General features: G+C 42.3%; 1 protein-coding gene across 1 annotated transcript; it reads right to left on the reverse strand.

Moving 5' to 3' along the window:
* Window positions 1-217: 217 nt before the first annotated feature.
* On the reverse strand, window positions 218-18440 carry LOC309338252 (pantetheinase-like). Its single transcript, XM_081855344.1, has 7 exons — window positions 18184-18440; window positions 17797-17927; window positions 12810-13002; window positions 5835-6129; window positions 4310-4680; window positions 2715-2885; window positions 218-1660 (listed from the first exon to the last, which is right to left on the reverse strand). The coding sequence occupies exons 1-7, from the start codon at window positions 18397-18399 to the stop codon at window positions 1544-1546; spliced, it is 1494 nt and encodes a 497-aa protein (XP_081711470.1). The 5' UTR covers window positions 18400-18440; the 3' UTR covers window positions 218-1543.
* Window positions 18441-19892: the final 1452 nt, after the last annotated feature.

A 19892-nucleotide genomic window follows, 5' to 3' on the forward strand; every position in this document is an offset into this window, starting at 1 on the left:
AGCTTGTGACACTGCGGTTCAAATCCCTTGTCAACTATGAAGCTCACTGGGTGACCTTGGGCCAGTCACTATCTCTCAGTCTAATTTATAGGCTATTTTTTCAGGCTCACCATTCTTCTCTCTTTTAAGATTTACTTACCACAGTACAGTGTAGCAACTTATAACAAAATGGTGTTTTGGACCAGAGTGTATATATGTCAAAATAAGCCAAGCGGAATTACTTTACTAAAGCATGATATTTATTTTAAGGGCAAAAGCAATGTAAACATAAAAACGACAATTCAAAACATTTTATTCATTACAAAGTAAGTGAGTCGTCTTTCCACTCAAACTGAGTATTCACAGAGACATCTAACAACCAGAAGTAAATTGCACATCTAACTGATTAAGCCTGAAATGGAAAACAAAGTTCATCAACTTACGTAATTGCAAGTTTCCATGAGTTAAGAAACCATGGGAGAAATTTAACACAGCACTTAGTCAGTGCCAGTATTCTTGCTTGGCTAATGTAACAATCTCCCCTCTCCTTCCTCTGTGCACTATTTGGGGGCTTCTCTTGACCCCACAGAGCCAATTTTGGAAAGCATGGGGGCATACATGGGGGAGGAGGAAGAAAGCCATATTTCACTAGTAGAAGCCATTTTGTGGGCTCCTGCTAGCAGGACTGGTTAGTTGAATTCCTCCCCAAGTGTATGCATAAGTCTCTGAACAACGCAGCTGGAGACCCAAGTAAGGAACAAGAAACTGGATCAGAACACATGCAGCACATCTTTCCCAGAATCCTTTTGGGGACTGAGTTTGAGTTTGACTCCGTTTTGGAATCTGACATATGATTTGGGCAGCAGGAAGATTACAAACTCACAAATTTTGGTCCTGGACCTACGGAGGGCCTTGGATGCTTAGTATCTTCATGAAGTGTGGGCAAGACTGACCACTCACCCACAAACAACAAAGGTTCATTTCGCGTGCTTTCTCAGAATGAACCAGACGACAGACCTTTTATCAAGTATTGGCCCTATTGAGCAGGGTACAGGTTTCAGGAAAAGCAAATAAATGTTTATTTATTTCTGATAGATGACAAATTAGTCGTCTGAATGCTTACAGCAGGGAGGAGGGTACCTGTGGCCCTCTGAATGCTGCTGGATTCCAGTTCCCAACAACCTCCCCAGCCAGTGTGGCTTGAGGTCAGGAATGATGGGAGTTGGAGTCCAACAACCTCTGGAGAGCCACTGGTTCCCCACCCTGAATTATAGTTTGTATTTGCCCTAGCAGCAGATTTCTTTTGGGTACAACCAAGAGGAGGAACACAAATATTAATAAAGTCTAAAGCCAAAGTCCTTCTTCATTGTATGCCCCATGCTCCTGTTTGAAGCAGTGGGAAACTGCCATGTAGCTAGATGGTGTGTTCATCTCCTCTTTGTGGCTGATAACTGCTCCTAAAACAAGCTATTTGGTTTGTCCTGCAGCAGAACACACTGATCCTGTTCATTCCGCCTTTGTTGTATAAGCACCCACAAAAGTCATGATAGTGATTGGATGAGTCTTATGAAGGAGCACCCTCTGGATGTGGCGGGTCCCTTTCATACCACCTTCCAAAAAGAGCCACAGATAGGACTGGCTTTGATAGGCCATTGCTTGTCAAACGTCCGTCAGTCAATACCTGGGAGGATGGAAAGGGCAGGCAAAAAGTTATACATTGGGAAGCATGTTTGGCTTAGAATACATAGGAAAATACAGACAAACATTTATTACTGGAAAGTTACAAGTGCTTGCAATCAACTGTTTTTTTCTTGTTCTCTGATACAGAGTGGCCTTGCATCCTTCTTTGCACAGGACATCCTCCTGTTTGAAGGCATCCTTGCCCAGTCCAAGTCCAGTTTAAAAATAAAGAAGGGTGAGCAGGGCCCTAATAGCTGTCCACCAACACCTGTCACCTAGACAGCAGACTGAGCCAGCCGGTCACCTGGCTGCAGTCTTCCCCACTATGGTGAAAAGTAATGCAATTCTTTTTAAGTTGTAGCAGTTTTCCGTGAGAGTCATGTGCCTGCACCCAAAATACATTTAGAATTACTGAGTGACGTGCATAACAGCAGCTTCCATGGACTGTTTGTCAATGAGCAAGCAAGGAAAGTGGGTAGACTAGGCATCAGCCTGCCTTTCTTTGCTGAATACTGTAGGCCAGGGCTGGAGAACCTGTGGCCCTTCACAGAGGCAGATTTAGGGCACTTGCTCAGCTTTGGGAAGCAGGTGTGAGGGCTCTGCCAGGGTCCTAGAGTCCTCCTTCCCAAAGCTGGGCAAGTGCTTGCCAGGCTTTGGGAAAGAGGTGGGAAGGCTCTAAGACCCTTCCAGAACCCCGCACTTCTTTCCCAATGCCCGCCGTAAGCTGGAGGGAGGGCATCAAACGGCCTTGCCCAGGGTGGCATATGACCAAGCTCCACCCCTGCGCTTCAGATGCTGCTGGGCTTTCATTCCCATCTGGAGGGCCACAAGTTCACTACCCTACTCTGCTACAGGCAAGATGAGAGAGACCAAATTCACACACATAGCAGGGAGAGCTGTTCAAAAAGTTTAGTGCTAGGTAGAAACAAAGCTGCGACTATTGAATGATTAGGAGCACAACTGTTTTGAGAAATGGAGGAAGAGGAGCTATTCTAATCTAACAAATGGCTTGGGTCACTGCTTTTGCAGAAGTTTGAAGCCATTTTGGCCCTTACCTGAAATTCTCCAGTGGTCAGCTGAGTCTCAGTGAGCAAGACTTCTGGAAACACGTAGCTTGTGTTAAAGGTGCCGCTGAGGGTGAAGGAGTCAAATCTTGTATGAGCTGTCTCAACTGGCTCCCCGCAAGATTTCAAGTCTATGCTCTTACATTTCAGTAGTGTGCATATCTATGGAAAGAGAGGGTTGTGGGAAAGGTTATTTTGTGGAACTAAGCCATTCAAAGAGCCCTGTGTTTATGGAATGGAGGAAGATACTTCCCATGTAAGTGGGCCATACAGGATGCTTCTGTGGTTCAAAACAGTACATAAACCAATGCTAACACTGCACGATACTAAGCCTGAAGAAGTAGATCACTTTCGCTGATTATTTTGAGACAACTCTAGAATATTTGGAAGAAATAAACAAGTATTCTTTTTGCAATACAGTATTGAGGTTATGGGATTTTTTTTGGGGGGGGGGTCTTTCTTTCTGTTTCCCTTGTGAGGACCAACAAACAAGGATTGCTTTTGAATCAACAGAGAATTCTAGGCCCTTTTCTGTAAAAATAAAATAAAATGCATTGTGCTTTGTGTGCATCCTTCAAAAAACTCTATGTAATACTGGGAGTACTTAGCATTTGCATGGCACTTGCAGTAAAAAGCAAACAAACCCAAGACAGAATATGAAGTTAAGCAGGAAGCCACATGGTGGCACTGTGTAAAGTAAAGGGACTACCATCTCCAATGACTTCAGCAGACTTATTTTCCCCAGAATCCTACTAAATTTTTAAAATTATATTATGAATGTAATATATAATCCCCACCCCCTATATCAGGGGTGCGGAATCTGTGGCCCTCCAGATTTGTTGGATTTCAGCTCCTATCAGCCCCAGACAGTGAGGCCAATGATCAGAGATGATAGGAACAAGAGTCCAACGACTACAGCCATCTGGGCTCTAAGCAGTAGCTGTGCTCTAAAGAAGGGAGGTGTCTTACAGGGATTATTATTTTCTTCAGTAGTAATCCCTCTAATGATTCTTACAGGCTTTTGGAAAAGCTTCTGGAGAGTACAGCTTCTGGTTTCCTCAAAGGCTCTGCCACAATGAAAGCATGAAACACATGTATCCTAGACGTTGTTGGTAGGTAGGGATGGGAAACACTATCAGTTTCTTTTTCTCTCGGTTTCTCGTTTTTCCAGTCTTAAATTCAATTCTCCATATTCTCACATCAGTTTGTGAATTTTCTCTTTTAAAGAAGTTCGCAAGAAAATTCACCAGCATTTTAATAAACTAATTTTTATTTGGCCCAATTATAGATTTCCCCCCTCTAATATAATGCATTTCTGTATGTTGTTTTCACTCATATTTGCATTTTTATGCACATATTACTAGAATATATTCCTCTTGGCTGGACATATTACTTGGCCGGAGAAGTACAGTGCAAAATTCAGGAATGTGCCATTTAAAATGATGGCTGTGTTTTGGTTCACATATTGTTCCGAGCTGGGTAGGTTTGCCTTTAAATGAGGACTGAGCCACATTCTCCACCACTCCCACTGGTAGGGCATTTCCCTTCTACATGGCCTGCTCACCCTACCTCACAAAACCCTTTACCTGCAGATAATATTCCCCTTCAATCACATGAAGCCCATCAAAGGTGCCAAATGCATAAACCTCATCCTCTCGCTTCTCTGCCATCTTGTAGCTCAAGTGGCAGCAGAGGCCCTTTTGGCAGACGGTGTGGTTTCCAGCTTCTTGAGAGAGTTCAGTGAAGGTGAAATTATCAAAATAGAAGCTTGCAGTAAACACTGGGCTTGCGGGGAAATGCTTGATATTTGAAGCATATAAGCTCCAGTTGACAGCAGGAGGGTATGTGGGGGAAAGACGGGGGCGAGCATTGATTTCCGCAACCAGGAGCTTTCCAGTCTGCATTTTCATATCAAAGCGGTACACCTTGGCTCCTTCAGGTGTAAAGATACCACTCCCTGTGGATGGCAAAAGACACTGGAGTGAGGCATAAGTTTTACTATTCCATTCCTTTACCCAAATGAGTGGAGTACTAACAGCAATGGTAAAGGGAAGTAGAGCAGAATCTCAATTCACTGATTTGGGGCTAGAAGCTAATGCATAGGGCAAATGGTGGGTAGTGACTGGAGCAGGTGTAGGTAATTGCTGAACTACAGTTCCCATCAGTCCCAGCAAGCATGGCCAATGGCCAGGGATGATGGGTTGTGTAGTTCAGCAACATCTGGAAAGCCAAAGGTCCCACACACAAATAGTTTCAGCAGGGAATGCATCTCATCAGACAAAGCAAGGTAGGCAGCAGATCCTGGGAAATGGCCTTAGTCCCCAGATGTTCTCTTCTACTTAGAATAGAGCTGTGTGCAACCCCCTAAGTTAGCATGTTATCCTCAAAGCCTGTGGGGTGTCGTGGTGAGAGTGTCGGACTAGGACCTGGGGTAGCAGGTTTCAAATCCCCACTCAGCCATAAATCTCACTGGGTGACCTTGGGCCAGTCACTGCCTCTCAGAGTAACCCACTTCATGGGGTTGTTGAGGGGATTAAATGAGGAGACAGAATCATGCACACCACCTTGAGCTAAATAGGGGGAGAGGTGGGGTATAAATGCATTAAGCAAACACACACACAAACAGTGGAGGATGCTGTCCCTTTGCCAGTGCTGAAGTAAAGTCCAACTGCTTCTGTATGTGGAATTGGTCCATACCATTTTGTCATTTGCCTCAAGCTGCAAAAAGTATTGGGTCAGCACTGGGCATGTGAAGACAAATAATGTATTAGTGCAAATAATGTGTTGCCTGCAGAATGTCATTGTGCGCTCATCGCCCATCTTGAAAGAGGCAGGTAGAGAGTTCATAACTGTGACTTTAGCACTGGTAGCAGATGCTGGTGGACTCCAACTCCCATCAGCCCCAGGCACCATGGCCAATGGGAGCTATAGTGCAGCAACATCTGGAGGGCCACAGTTTGCCATCATTATTTTATAAGGTTGATCTATTAAGGAAATCACATTTTTAAAATAGCAATTAATAGGTTAATCCTTTCCCCGCTCTGTGCTCTTTCCCACGCTCAAATTGCCAGATCTCTGTCTACACTGAAATTATTCAAGGTAGCACTTTACCAGTAATGTCCAAGCTGGGCTTGTTTATATTAGCAGCAAGGAAGTTGACACGCATCCCCATTGCCCAGGCTGAGTAGAACTCAACAGCAGACAAGAGTGGCAGGCCATTCTGCCAAGCAGTTGGGAAGAGGATGGTGTCCACCTTGTACTTTTCCACCAGTGAGATGGCAGGTTCACGATAATTAAGAACGTCGGCACAAGTCATAAGGCCAAGCTTCCCAAAGGAGGTGTTGAGGGTGACAAACTGTGGGTCCTTGGCGTAATTAAAGTATACTTCAGAAGCAAAAAGGTTGTACTGTTTATAAGACAGAAAATATATACAAATATTATTGGAATAAAAGCACCTCGTGGAGACAGGAAAAATAGTATTAGGAACATAGGAAGCTGTCTTACACTGAGTCAGACCATTGGTCCATTTAGCTCAATATTGTCTAGACCAGGGAAACCAACATGGTGCCCTCCAAAAGGCCACCAGTCCCAGTCAGCCAGGACAATGTCAAGGATGATAGAAGATGCTGTCTGCTACTTTCTGGAGGGCACTGTGTTGCCTACTCTTGTCTTCACTGACTGGCAGTGGCTTTCCAGGATTTCAGGTAGGAGACATTCCCAGCTCTACCTGAAGATGCCAGGACTGAACTGGGACCTTCTGTGTGCAAAGAGGATAGTCTACTACTGACCTACAGTTATTTTCCTAGAAGTTGGTGGCGTTGCCTCTGTTTTTCAGCACACTTACAAGACCTGGATTATCTTGTGAAAACCATCTACAAGTAAAGTCCTTACAGCAAACATCTCAAATATTGTAATTTCTCTTTCAATGAGACACATCCATGCATACTGGTGCAGCTTCTCTGCCTGCTCCATATGAGTGCATACCTATCTCTTATTTGGGTGGGAGAAATGGGGGCTCCTTTTTCTTCTGATTCAAATTGAGCTACATATATTAATTTGCATTACTATCTGTGTTTGTGCAGACCAGGCATAGGCAAACTCAGCCCTCCAGATGTTTTGGGACTACAGCTCCCATCATCACTAGCTAACAGGTCCAGTGGTCAGGGATGATGAGAGCTGTAGTCCCAAAATATCTGGAGGGTCTAGTTTTCCTATGCCTGATGTCAACTCTAGGGTGCATTACTGTGCTTTTTATAGTAAATGGAGAAGCTGCAGCCCCCCGGAGCACAAACTCCCATCATCTCTGACCATTGGCCAAAGTGACTGGGCCTGACAGAGTCCAGCAACATCTGAACCAAAACGGAGAAGAGTGCTTACTTTACTTTATTACTTTATCAAACCTTTATTAGGCATTATGGAAATAAAACCTTAAAAGAGAAAATAACATATAAAAGCCTTAAAATATATATAAAAAGGCAGCAGTTTGCTAAATGCATATATATATATACATATAGAGTCAGTGGTTTTCCTTGTTAACCTGCTCCTTGGAGGACTGCTACCAAAAACTCGGCTACCCCCGCCGTTACCCTTTGGTCAACGTCGGATAGGTAGAATCCCACACATTCACCTTGCTGCGGTTCCAGACCACCCAAAAGAGGGGACAGCACGCGTTGACGGAGCGTACTGTACAATGGGCAATGAAGGAGAATATGCTCTACAGTGTCCGGGACATTCATAGAGCATCTGCAGAGTCTCTTGTTTCTAGGAATGTTTTGATATCTTCCCCTGACAAATGCTGAGGGAAAAACATTCAAACGGGCCAGCATAAAAGCCCTACGTTGGGCTGGGATTATTAGTTTAGTGACGTAATTGGCTCTGCTATCTAAGATATTTAATTCATAGAATATGGGGGAGCAAATTTTGTTTACAGCTGCCATAATATTTTGTCTCTCGACATCCTTTAGTCTAGTTAGGATATTATGGGAAATATATTGCTCATTAGAATTGTACAGGGGCTCCAGCTCGATGCCTAAAGATTCAATCTTTTTTTCGAGGTGCTGATACCATCTTGATTTATAGGAGTCTTTGAGCAAATCAGCGAGCAGACTTGATGGAGGGCAGCGAAAGTGGCAGCGTAACCAATACTTTATTGAGGTGGACCATGCCCAATATTCCATTGTGTGTATGCCTATTTCTGCACACATTGTTTCATATTTGATCGTAGCTGGGAGTCCAAGAATACGTCTCAGAAAGCTAGAGTGAATCTTTTTTAAATCATTGTTATATGCTTGGACCCATAGCGGGATTCCATAAAATATCTGGGATTGCACTTTTGTTTGAAATATCTGATTTGCCGCAGGAATAAATTGATTACCTTTCTGATAATGAAAACGGGCAACTGCTGATGAGATGCACTTTGCCTGTTTTATGGCATTTGTGCGATGGGTTGCCCACCCTAAATTGCTCTGGAATAAGATTCCCAGATACCTATAGATTTTCACTTGTTGGATTTCTTGCCCTCTTATTTTCCATTTCTCTAATTTCCAACCATTCGAGAAGACCAAAATTTTTGTCTTCTCATAGTTTATAGAGAGTTTGTTACATTCGCAATAGAGGATCAGTGAAGATATAAGACGTTTCAGACCCAAGCTCGTTAAGGATAGTAGGACAGCATCGTCTGCATATAGTAAGAGAGGAACTGGTTTCTGATTAAGTTTAGGGGCATGTGATTCTATTTTTTGAAGGTAATCTGGCAAGTCTGATAAAAATAAATTAAATAGAAAGGGGGCAAGAATACACCCTTGTTTTACCCCTTTCGAGATTGGGATGTCTGATGAAAGGTGACCTTTGATGTTAAGTTTGACTTGACAGGTATTGGAAGAGTGTAGATTTTGCATTAGAATCAATAGGCGCTGATCAATTTTTAATTCTGCGAGTTTCCTCCACAACTTTGGGCGGTCAATTGAGTCGAATGCACCACGAAAATCTACAAAAGCAGCGTATATCTTAGATTGCCTTTGGGATCTGTATTTTTCAACCAGATGCATAAGTATAAGACAGTGGTCTAGTGTGGAGCAACCTTTGGAGAAACCTATTTGTTCTTTCCCTGGTAAATTTAGATTTTTCATCCAGGTAAGGAGTTTAGATAAGAGGTGCTTAGCGTAGATTTTCCCTATCACTGATAGAAGGCTTATCGGTCTATAATTCCTTGGTTCTTTTGGGTCGCCATTTTTAAAGATTGGAATAATTATTGATCTTAGCCATGTCTCAGGTATGATCCCATATTTATCTATAAGCGTAAACAGTTGGGCTAAGGGTTCTGCCCACCAATCTATATAGGTCTTAAATAATTCTATTGGTAGACCGTCTGGCCCTGGAGATTTCCCCGATTTGAGATTTTTAACTATCTCTCTAATTTCCTCTTCCTCTACCCTTGGCCACTCCTGGAGTTTAATAATTTTATTTTTAGTGGTTTCATTTCCTTTAAGTTCACTGTGTAGATTGTTAAATACAGATGTAAAGTATTGGGACCATTTGGATTCTGCAATTGATGGTAGAGTTAGTTGATTTTCGGCTTTCAATCCTCCATACACTAGGTTCCAGAACGCTTTGTTGTTTTTACTCTGAATTGAGTCAAATAATTGTAGCCATTTTTGGGTTGCGTATTTCTGTTTCTTTTCAGCCAGAATGTAATGATATTTTCTTTTTTCATCAAGATAAGAGGGCTCTAGTTTGGTGCGATTATTTTTAAATGTTTGGCGCAGTTTTCTTTTTAGCTGGAAACATTCATCATCAAACCAAGGGCTAGCGGTATGTTTAGGTACCCAAACTTTAGGTGGAGTACTAAGCTCTACAAACATTTGGAAGATTTCATTATAAATTTTCGGAATATCACTGTAGAAATTAGTGATCTTTAAGTTGGATAATACTTGTTTTCTCAGGTTGGCTGTAAGTTTTTGCCCCACTGCTACACTCATTTCCTGGGACCATTTTAATTGGGTCATTTGTTTGTATTGAGAAGGTTCTATGGTATTGTACTTAGTTATTTTGGTTTCGTCCTTTAAGTTAATAGACAACGATAATGGCTGATGGTCGCTTTCAGTGCGCGTTCCAATTTTGAAGTCCATGATCGAATTTATAATATTATAAGGGACAAGAATATAGTCGATGACACTACATCCTCGGGGGGAGAAGTATGTAAACTCCCCGCTTCTATCGCCTTTTGTTGAACCATTCACAATCTGCAAATTAAAGTTGTTACATAATTCAAGTAGGCGTAAGCCTTCGTTGTTAACAACCCTGTCTCTGGAGAATCGTCCTATTTTCAGGGCATGTGCGATATCATTATCAGTATTCCAATTTAGTTTGCTACATAGTTGTTCATTGTTGGTTCCTACTCTGGCATTAAAATCACCTGCTATTATCAGTGAGGCATTTGGGTATTTATCGGTCAAATTTTCTATATAAGAGGTTAGTTGTGACCAGTTTTCACTGCTGCTGTTGTTTTTAGTTGGGGGGATATAGACATTTACAAGTAGCAAGGGATCTTTGTTTTGGGTTAAAAGTAGAGCTTGTGCAAGTGGTAAGCATTCTTCTAGTTGCTTGATTTCAAACCCTAAGTTGTCTTTGATCATACAACAGAACCCTGCTTTCGGCCGGCCTTTCGTGTTTGTTTTCAATGCGGGTTTCGTATAGGAGGTGAATCCATTGATTTTGATATCTCTAGTTGACCATGTTTCTTGTAGAAGTATTAATTCAAAATCTTTAAAGAAGTTCATTAGGTCTGGGTCTCCGCCTTTGTTTCCCCACCCTGCGATATTCCAGGACAGCAAGCGTAGGGTCCGTTTTTGAGTTGGTGGCTGGTTGACAGCATTTAGTCATTCTAGTTCTGTTATTAAGTCTAGCGAGGGATTTTGTCTTGTGCAGATACAGCCATTTGTCGCTACTTTCGGTGGGGAACATAGTGGTGGATCTTTTAGATTCTTTTTTAAAGTGCGGGAAATTGAAATTTCCTCCCTTTCTTGATTTTCTTCCTTAACTGTTCCTTGTTCCTGAGAAATTTCTGTGGCTGGTGGGCTGTTATGGACAGTTGGACTGTTTTTAGTCTCTACTTCCATTTCTTTGGCCTCATTTGGTGTTGAGCTCAGTGTGTCAGGTCTGTTGGAGGTCATCTTTTGTTCGGCAATGTTAAGGTCCTTTGTAGTACTTAAAGTAGGGGTACCTATTTCGTCTGAAGCTAATATTTGATATCTCAGCCAGGAATTTGTGGTTTCATTACTGGAGTTTTTCCTTGCCATTTCATATTCTAAGGGCGGCTGGATTTGAAGCTCTGCATCTATACATTTGAAAGTTCCATTAGTAGTTCTCTTTTTGACTATGCATTTTGGGGAAAAAGCTGGTAAGTGTAAAGTTTGATTGTGTGTTGTTTCTGCTGCATTTTGTTGACCCTGTTGGTGAATTTCGGTCAATCTGGCCTGTAGTTTCGTCAATTTACTGAGTATGTTTATTTGTTCTTTATCTGGTAGCTTGGTAAAGTTACTCAGCAGATCTTCTTCTTCTGGGACTGTCCAGTCTATTGTGTCAAGGGCGAGGTTGTTATTTGATGCTACAGTCGCATGGTTTGGGAGCTTGGATTTTTCTTGCGTGATTTTCCGGGTAGCTGGCTGCGGTTTCTCCCATCTACTGGGTTCTTCCACGGGAGTAGGGCAGATGTCGGCTTCTGGTGGAATGGCCTTGTTCATCTTGTTCTGTCTTTTAGATGCAATCAATGGTCTGGGTGATATATCTTCAAAGTGTCGGCGCGGGATAATTCCTTTCTGGGCTAAATGAGCCTTTTCCCTTAAGAGTTTGGTTGGAATTCTATGGCTACCAAATCTTAGTAGTACTTTTTTGGAATATCCATCGTTAGTAAGCCTCTTGACTGCTTTTAAGTCAATACTTCCACCCTCAAGGCTAAGGAGCAAATTTAGATGATGTCTGGCCCAGAAAGGTGACTCCCAATGAGGTAGGGGCCCTCTATATGGAAAAATGTGGAGAACAATCTCACATGGCCTCAGTATCAGGTTGATTGAGTGAGGGGGGCTTCCTCTAGTTTTTGGCTGGTTTAGAGACATAAATTTGTATTTGTTCTGTTTATCTCCAGGGCTTGTTAAGGATGGCAAAAAGGAAGTGAGTTGCCTCCTTTCATCTGGGTTGTCCAGCTTCTTGGAGATGTTTTGTAATTGTTCAAAGATTTTTTGAACTGTTTGAGCAGTCAGTAGGCAGCATTCCTCTAGCAGCTCCACCTTTCTATCAATTAGTGCTTGTGCCTCTGTTATGGGAGTAGTAGCCTTGTCCTCATTTATTCCTAGGGATATCTCTTCAATTGTCTTTTCATGCGAAGAGTTGAGGAAGGTTTTGGGAGGAGATACGTGCTGTTTTTGAGGTAGCAGGTAATTATCTAGATTACTCTGTTTGAAACCAGAGGACTCTGTGTCAGTTTCTGTATCAAGACACCTGAGTCTTTTGGCTCTTCTCATTGCTAGATTCTTCTTAAGTCGATGAGATCAGACTTCTAAATAGAGTGATAAAGTGCTAAGGTTCTCAGGTCACAATCTCGTTCAATTTTCATTCAGTCCTGGCTGGGCTGCTGCGAAGAGTTTAAAACTGGGGCCAATTTTAGCACTCCTTTGAAGTACCCCCTCTTCTTCCCAGTTTGTTAAAACAACTGAGATGTTTGGGGGTCCACGAAGTTAGAAGTGGTGGGAGAAATTTGTGGTTTTATAAATTTGTAGTTTTAGGGTTAAAAGCCGATTAAAAGTCCTTAAGAATCCTTGGAATAAGTTTATCACAAGGAGTCGACGAGAAACTGGGAGGGAGTGCCTTAATGCCCGGAGGGGAATGTCTGAGAGCCTTCGTTAAAGCTTCATTAGCTTCTTTAAGTCCCGGCACCGAGGAGGATAAGATAAGATGTTCAAAAGCACAGCGAAATGGTGAAAGGAAATAAAGTCCAAAAGGGGAAGGAGAGCCAGCAACATTTAGCTAAAAGATCTCTTTGAGCTCCGATAAGAGCGTCTTACCTCGGCGCCATCTTCGAAGAGTGCTTACCTTGTGGTAACGTGCCACAAATTTCCCTTCCGTATCGTAAACAACGTCTGTATTGTACTGATAGCGACCGTCACTCGGGCATTGGGGGTCACTGCGGTTGCATGGCTTCTTGTCCCCCATGTTGGCAACCACATAGATGGAGTTCTCCTTTGCTATGCAGCTGAGTCTTCCCTGTATTGGATTCGACCCAAACCTAATGTTGAAAGGAAGAAGTCAATCATCGATACAAAGTCTATTAAAATGGGGAGAGATCAATTTAATTCTGATCATTTGTGAACCCTATCAGTTCAGAATGAGGCAGATTAAAATAAGAACGCATGGTTTCAGGTCTAATAAAGACCATTCTTACCAGGCTGGGGACAGAGAAAAAAAAGTTGGTCCAATAAATAGTCATGGCTTTAGATCAGCCTTCTCCAACCTGGTGCCCTTGAAATGACCAGCCATACCAGCAGTGGCTGATGGGAGTTGTAGTCCAAAACATCTGGAGGGCACCAGATTGGGAAATGTTGCTTTGGAAAGATCTTGTCCTGGGATGGAGATGGAGTGAGTGGGAAAAGATCTTGAAGTGACCAGAGAAAAGATCAAGAATATCTTAAGCAGCAATAAAACTGTGTCACATTTCTGTTTATATTATAGTGACAGTGACAGGTATAATATTTTTTTAAAAAAACAACAACAACAACCAAACAAGTTGTCTCTGAGTTGCTTCATACTGGCTCTATTTTGAATGCAGCACAGGCCCAAGATTGAGGCCTGTGCATGTTCTTCCACTGCATGTAGTCTCCTTGGTGTAAAATGATGCCTATGCCCATATAGTTGTACCTTGGAAGTGGAACAGAATCCATTCCAGAAGTCCGTTCGACTTCCAAAAAGTTCAAAAACCAAAGCATGGCTTCTGATTGGCTGCAGGAAGCTCCTGCAGCCAATCGGAAGTTGCGGAAGCCCCATCGGATGTTCAGCTTCCAAAAATCGTTCGAAAACTGGAACACTCACTTCCAGGTTTCAATCATTTGGGAGCTGATTTGTTCAGGAGTCTAGGCATTCACGATCCAAGGTACGACTGTATTCATATGCAAGTATACCCTTCCCATATGATCCATCCACCTTCTGTAGCATGTGGGCAGTGTAGGCAGGACATGTTGGTAATATAAGTGCAGAGAGAGTAAAATGAGTCACGGAGCACAGTGCAGACCGTGACTGAACTGGCAGCTCTGGTGCTAAGCATATGGATGCAACTGGGCATCAGCAGAAGTCTTGAACAGCCTGGATTATCCAGTACAGATACTCTCTTCTGTCCAACTTGCAAGTCTGGGCTTATCAGCTTCCTTCATGCTCATTATGCTAATTAATTCATTATCTTAATTTATAGAAGGACTATACTATGAGAATGAATGATGTAAGCAGAGAAGACCTGGGACATATAGCAACTTATTTTACGATGAGGAGCTTTGTCTCTCCGCTAATAATTTTTACAATGCATATTATTGTTTTAAGGCAGTTGAGTGGTGTTTTTTAATAATGCTCTTTAAATGCTTCAGGTTTGGCTCAGAGGATCCATAGTGTCCTTTCGACATCTGTCCTCAAGATAATTCTGTGATCATGCATAATCTGTCCTCTTTAATTTATTTTTCTATGGGTCTTCTAATGTAGCACCCTGAGCAAAGAACAGTTTTTTGAAACCAGGAGCAACCTTTGCATCTTACTAACATTATTACCTGTTACTAGACCATTGTCTACAATCTTGCCAACAGGCTGCTAAAACCCAGTTGACTTTGATATAATTTAAGCCATCTGCCAACTACCTTTGCAGCATTTATCAGCAAATGATTAAACATTTACATGTAATTTTGCACTAATGCAACTTAGTTTGAATTATAAGTTTCAGGTAATGCAGTCCTATGCATGCCTACACAGAAGTAAGTCTCACTGAGTTTGCAGCGTTTACTCCCAAGTAAGGGTGCACAGGACTGCATTCTAAACTGTTCTTTTTAAAAAGGAAAACTTTTTCAACATGCTATTTTTAACCAGGTAAATTTGTTAAAAGAAATACTTCCTGCAAAGTTTATTTGGCAGACATGAATCAGGCCATTTATACAATGACAGTTTTGTTTTTCTGTTTAGTATTACTGCTAAATAATTCACTAGGAGTGAATCAGCACATGACTGAATTTCTCTTTTATAGAGAACCAAGATCCAATAAGCAGGGAAGTCCGGTGAATGACTAAGGAAAATCTCACAGGACATGCGGAAAAGGCGCCCCTTTGCTGCCACCTCGTGGCAGACAATTGAGCAAACAGATGCATTGCTTCTAAATTGAATCAGGTACAATACTTACAGAAGTCTAGAATTTTGGGTTTTGTTTTGTTTGCTCATTGTAGGTAATCTGATATCTGCTCCTAAATGTGTTTACTTGAAGCAAATTTACTAGGTTCATGGTTAAGTATAGTGTGCTTTTTGATCACTATTCCTAGGAACCAGATCCCACCTTTAATGGGATCTGGTAAGTATTTTTTAAAATCAAATGACATGGATTCTCGTAGGTAGATGGATGCATCTCCAGCTTTCACTGAGAATTCCTTTTAAGTGGCGGCTGCCCCAATGAGGTCACTATCAAAACTTGTGAATGGAAACACTGCTCAAATAAAATGCAAGAGAGCAATCCCAAAAGAGTTTCTTGATTTTAGTACTCTTAACAAGAGCAAAGGTCCGAATAGTTAAGGAAGGTCCGTATAGTTAAGGCCATGGTTTTCCCGGTAGTGATGTATGGAAGTGAGAGCTGGACGATAAAGAAGGCTGATCGCCAAAGAATTGGTGCTTTTGAATTATGGTGCTGGAGGAGACTCTTGAGAGTCCCATGGACTGCAAGAAGATCAAACACATCCATTCTTAAGAAAATTAGCCCTGAGTGCTCACTGGAAGGACAGATCGTGAAGCTGAGGCTCCAATACTTTGGCCACCTCATGAGAAGAGAAGACTCCCTGGAAAAGACCCTGATGTTGGGAAAGATTGAGGGCACAAGGAGAAGGGGGCAACAGAGGACAAGGTGGTTGGACAGTGTTCTCGAAGCCACAAACATGAGTCTGACCAAACTGCGGGAGGCAGTGGAAGACAGGAGTGCCTGGCGTGCTCTGGTCCATGGGGTCACAAAGAGTCGGACACGACTAAATGACTAAACAACAACAACAACAAGAGCAGCGTGAGGGTGTTTCTGGGTCCAGCTCTGTCACTGGAGGGCCAGGTAACCTCAGTGGCTAGAAAGAGCTTTTATCAGCTGTGATTGGTGCAGCATCTGCAATTGTTCCTGAACTGGAGAGCGTGGTTACAGAAGCTGGGACACTGCTGACTTCAAGACTGGATTACAGGAATCCACTCTGTGTCGGGATTCCCTTGTGCTTGATCTGGAAACTGCAGCTGGCGCAAAATGGTGCATCTCTGCCCCGGTTGCCCATTTGTCACCAGGCCAAATTCAAAGTGTCACTATTGGCATATAAAATCCGTAACACCTTGGAGTCGGTTTATTTGCAGGATTGCCCCACCTTGTAGCTGCCCAGACAATTGCTTTGACTTGCGGAACTTGCACTGTTGCATGTACATCATACTCATTTTTTCATGTATAAGCAATAAATCTTTTAGGCAGGTGTCATCACTGTACTTTTTGCTGCCTGCTTAATATATATTTTAATTCAGAAAGCCTATCCAGGCAAACAGAATGCTGACATGAATTTTCAAACTGGTTTTTATCTTCTCATTTGGAATCCCATACCAGTTGACTTCAGGCAGACACTTTCCCTGTACTCTTTTTGGCACCTGTTTAATATACTTTTGTTTAATGTAAATGTCACGTGTGTGTTTAGCTACTGTTGATTCTAATCATTGTTCATATATTTTGAAAAAACCTGTTAAAAACTGTTTAAAATCTATAATCTGCAATGTTTCATCTTATCTCTTTGTAAACTGTTTGGAGGCTTTTAAACAATCCAGCAGTATAAAAAAGTTTTGTTAAATAAATAAAAGTGTGCGAACATAGAATCATAGAGTTGGAAGGGATCCAAGAAGCCATCCAGCCTACCCCCCTTGCCTGAGGACAGCATTCCTTTTTTTAAAAAAAAAAATTAAATATTTTTCAGATACATACATTTCACTGATTTTACAGTCATTTTGACATTTTAAAACTTGATTTCCTTCCCCCTCTTTCTGCAGTTCCTTAAATCTATTTTTAATATCTTCTGCATGTCCAACTTAACTTAACTTATTTATTTATTTTCTTTATATATATACTCTTATGTAGCTGCAGGTTATTACAATAATCCTGCCAGGTTTTTTTTTAATCTGTTTACAATTTATCTGTAGATATTCAATAAACCATTTCCATTCTTTTATAAAAAGTTTATCCTGATTTCTTATTCTTCCAGTAAGTTTCACCATTTCTTCATATTCCATAAGTTTTTGTATCCATTCTTCCTTTGCTGGGACTTGCCTGATGACAACGTTCCTCTGCTTAAGCCTCTAATTAACTTCCTCATCACCTCCTGAAGCCCTTTGTGCTCCTGCCAAACAGCTTACTGTTAGGAAGTTTTCTTTAACTGAAATCTATTCCCTTGCCATTTCCAACCGTTAGTTCTAGTCCTACTCTGGAGTAACAGAGAGCAAGTGTGCTCCGTCTCCTCCCTGACAGCCCTTCAGATATTTGATGAATGACTGTTCCCATGTCTCCCTTAAGTTCCTCTTCTCTAGGTTAAACAGGTCAATAGTGTTAGGCAGGATTTCTTAACCAACCAAAAAAAGGAACAAATGCCACATTGTACTGGAATTGCCATTCCTCACATATCCTGAAAAGCACCAGGGAACTCCACTATTACTTCACCACAACAAATGAAGGTGTGTTTGTAAAGAAGAATCTGAGTCACATTTTCTGATTTTGAGGCTACACCCCGGAGCTGCTTCTGTTTTTATCTTAATGAATAACATGAAACAGGCAAGAAAATACCTTTTTGGCTCATTGCATGGAATCCAGTCTACTTGCGGATCTGGTATATTCTCCAGATAAGGATATAGAGTTTCTCGGGTGAAGACCCAGCCATAAAGGGCATCCTCAGGTGTCACAATGATGTGGGCGCCCTGCAAAAAGACATCAATTCAGACATATTAACCCCAGGACAAATACTGCCATCAAAAGGTTGCTATCCAACTCAGAGTGGGGGAATCTGTGGCCATCAGATACTGTTCGGCTCCAACCCTCATTGGCCCCAGACAGCATCATGGGCAGTGGCCAGGGATGATGGGAGTTGCAGTCCAGAAACATCTGGAGGACCAAAGGATAACTAGTCCCTGATGTTGCTGCTGCTGATCTGCTCTAACTGGTATGCAGTAGTACCTGCTGGGCAGCTGCTTTGATGGCTCCTTCTAAGATGTCTAGATTTCTGTTCATCAGCTCCAAGGCTTCTGCTCGAGAGACGTTTCTCGGAGTGTCTCCTGTCAGTATCACAGCATGCTCATAGACAGCGGCAATGAAGGTATCCTCTAAGGCAGAAGAAGGGAGAATCATTCCCATCAGAAATGCAGCACAAATGTGAAGCTGGAAGATCGCCATGCTGGTGGAATCTGCCCGTCTGCTGCTCAAAATGAGAAAGACTAGGAGGTTACCTGATTTTTAAAGAAGTTCCTGAAGCTCCAGTCATGGGGAGGTAAAATTGTGAAACGCAGATTGCCAAACTCAACAAACTGAATTAACCTTGGATTAGTCTTGCACAAGGCAGAGAAGCAGGCTCTTCTAACAACAGTGTTTGTTGACCTAAAAGCAAGCGCTGCCAATCTAAAGCTGGTGAGTTCATGCAGAGGGCTGAAGAAGGTGCATCAGAACAGGCAAAGAACTTGAAAATTGTGGTTCAAAGATTCATCCTAGAAAAACAAATAGACTACTTTGAAAGTCAGAGCAGAGTCACAGCAGGTTTTTCCTGCAGAATCACTCAACAGTAAGACTTTCATGGGATCCAAGTAATGTCTTGAATCCCAGATGCAGAGATCAACAAGAACATGGGGCAGAGTTTCTGTGGCAACATTGCTTCCTTTGTCCTGTGTCTACTTTCAGTTATTGAAGTACTGTACCTCAAACTTGCTCACAGCTCCCAAAAGTTGGTGGCCAGTCCTCCTTAAGGACAACTGCAACATCTGGTCCTTCCCTCCCACCCAGTCATCACCACGATGGATGATTTGTTAGCTGTTGATGATGATGATGATGCTTCATGGGGGGAAAGCTCTGTTGCCATCTTTTGAAATCACATGCTGGTGGCTCCCTATGCGACCTGCAGGTGATCAGTGATCTTCCTCTGTGCCTAGGGGATGGAACCATAGCTTAGTGTTGGAGAACTTGCTTTGGGGGCTCCAGATTAATCCCTGGCATATTCAGGCAGATTTGAGAGTCATGTCTGAAACGCAACAGAGCCATTGCCAGCCAGTGTAGACTGAGGCTGGGCAGGCTTGCCAAATCTACTTTGTGTATTTTGTTATTTGAACTGGAAGCCCAGGAAGATCTACCTTCCAGAGCTAGAAGCCTAATACACACAGTTTGAATTTCTACCAATAAATCTTTTTTTATTCAATCTCCTTCTAAGGCAATCTTTCCACTGCATTTTGGCTTGCCAGATGGAACAGTCTCCTCTTCCACACACACCCCCCATGCTGTTTCCTGACCCCCTCCACCAAGGCAATTTAATGGGGCATGCAGGAGGGAGGAAAGGTTAGAAGCCCCATTGTGCAAGTTCTTGTGAAGGGTTTCTGTTGATGAGACTCATTTAGTTGAATCCCACCCTTTGTTTTTATGGGGCATTTTTTGTATAGCTTTGTATGCATTCTTAAACAGTTCAAAAGTGCTTTTAAACAAACACCCAGTGTGCCTCTGAATACGTTCAGAGCTAAGGAACTTTTCAAGATAAGAGCAGAGCTACAGTCTGTCCTTTTGCACAGAAATCCTCTCTTGCTTCGCTTTCATTTCAGCAGGCTACTTTTAGGTAGGAACATCTGTTTGGTTGCTGCTATTGCTAACAGTTGGGAATTGGAAACATCTTGCCAAGCTACTGAAAATCC

The sequence above is a fragment of the Podarcis erhardii genome, assembly GCF_964252035.2.
Source record: "Podarcis erhardii genome assembly, chromosome: 3".
Classification (NCBI taxonomy): Eukaryota; Metazoa; Chordata; class Lepidosauria; order Squamata; family Lacertidae; genus Podarcis; species Podarcis erhardii.